Source organism: Nyctereutes procyonoides, unplaced genomic scaffold (assembly GCF_905146905.1).
Source record: "Nyctereutes procyonoides isolate TBG_1078 unplaced genomic scaffold, NYPRO_anot_genome, whole genome shotgun sequence".
Taxonomy (NCBI): domain Eukaryota; kingdom Metazoa; phylum Chordata; class Mammalia; order Carnivora; family Canidae; genus Nyctereutes; species Nyctereutes procyonoides.
In genome coordinates, this window is record NW_026575034.1 from 23,223,775 (window position 1) to 23,225,621 (window position 1,847).

Consider the following 1,847-nt stretch of genomic DNA (forward strand, 5'->3'; position numbering starts at 1 on the left):
AATTCAATTAATAAAACCATTAAGTAAAAATGTGTTTATACTTTGAGAGTAAATGAAATGGAGTACTAAAGTGAGAAGACAGGGGTCTGGGGGCAAAAGCTATAGTAGGACACAGCAAAGCAATCCAACAGAGAATTGGAGGAGAGAGGAAAAGAAAGAAAATGAATAACAGAAAAAAAGGAGGAGGAAGAAGAGGAAGAGAAAGAAAAAGAAAAGGAGAGAGAGACAGAGAAGGAAGAGGGAATACCTGGCACTCATAGTGGAATTGGAAAAATGTCTTCTTTTTTTTTTTTTTAAAAATGTCTTCTGTAACTCACCCCTCAGATCTCTGGGAACCATGAACATATTTATGTTCATCTTCATAAAAATAATATGGAACAGTTGTTCATGCACCTTGATATTTAGAGTTCATAGCTTCTGTTCTCACTGCCTGAATGGCTGATGCACAAAAAATGACACCCTTCCAAGTAAGTGATGATGGCCTTACCTCATTTTCCCTTTCTAAGGCCTCTTCTCATTCCTCAGATGCATACATGTTAACATTTAATTCCCTGGCTAAAAACTGGATATGTTCAGCCATTATTTACTTCTGGCTAAATATTCTGAGCACCCTTTCATGAATCTGCTTGGTTCTGACTCCATAGATGACAGGGTTGAGCATTGGTGGAATCACTACATACAGATTGGCCAGAAGGATATGGATGTAGTGGGGAACATTTTGGCCAAAACGATGTGTCAAAAAAGAGAAGAGGGCTGGGGTGTAAAAAGCCAAAATTACACAGACATGGGAGCCACAGGTGCTGAGAGACTTGAGCCTGGCCTCATGGGAGGGGAAATGGAAAACGGCACAGAGAATTTGGACATAGGACAGAGAAATGGCCATGATGTCAAGCCCCAGGATTGCTATGGTCCCCAGACCATATATAATATTGATTCTGATACTTGCACAGGCCAGACGGGCAAGACCCATATGCTCACAGTATGTGTGGGAGATGACATGATGTTCACAAAAGGGCAGTCTCAAGATGAGGAATACAAAGGGGAGTACAATGAAAAAAGATCTCCCAACCACCCCAAAACCAATAAGAGATACTACTTTGTTAGTAAGGATTGTGTTATAACGAAGAGGGTTACAGATAGCTACATAACGGTCATAAGCCATGGCAAGAAGGACTCCTGATTCCATGCCAGTAAAAATGTGAATGAAAAACATCTGAGTAAGGCAGTCATCAAAAGTGATCTCCCTGAGGCCGAACCAGAATATGCCCAGCATCTTAGGGATAGTGGTTGTGGACAGTCCCAGGTCAATGGTAGCCAGTATTGCTAGAAAGTAAAACATGGGCTGGTGGAGGCTGTGCTCAGTCTGGATGATGAACAAGATGGTGAAGTTTCCTATGAGAGCAATCAGATACATGGCACAAAAGGGAAAGCCAATCCAGATGTGGACTGTTTCTAGTCCTGGGATTCCCACCAGCAAGAAGGAGGAGGGGTGGAGCTGAGTTTGATTGGAAAGAGACATCTTGCTTTTGATTTCATATGAATGTGTCATTGCAGATGTGTGCTGATCCATACTGGAAGGTACCAGTCAGTTATGATGATGTTTATGTTACTGCAAAAAAACAAAAACCAAAACAAAAGTGGATATCTTATCTGTTTATCCCATTATCAAAAATCTCATCAATAGTCTTGCTGCAAGAATAACAAAACCTCTATCCTAAAACTTTTTTTATCTTAAAATGTTTATAACTAGAATTTAGTTACTGAAAGCTGGATCAATTTTATTACTCAAAATATTTGTTTCATAAGGCATTTCACTTATTCTATTCAAGATCTTGTTTTATGGTATA

General features: G+C 39.7%; 1 protein-coding gene across 1 annotated transcript; it reads right to left on the bottom strand.

Annotated features, from left to right (window-relative positions):
• Window positions 1–583: 583 nt before the first annotated feature.
• On the bottom strand, window positions 584–1,525 carry LOC129505010 (olfactory receptor 52E2-like). The gene has a single exon (XM_055317938.1). It carries the CDS (start codon window positions 1,517–1,519, stop codon window positions 584–586), a length of 936 nt encoding a protein of 311 aa, XP_055173913.1. The 5' UTR covers window positions 1,520–1,525.
• Between the last annotated feature and the right edge of the window lie 322 nt (window positions 1,526–1,847).

What these genes read in the sequence shown, in the direction of transcription:
- LOC129505010 (XM_055317938.1), bottom strand. Translation starts at nt 1,519, where the DNA reads ATGTCTCTTTCCAATCAAACTCAGCTCCACCCCTCCTCCTTCTTGCTG.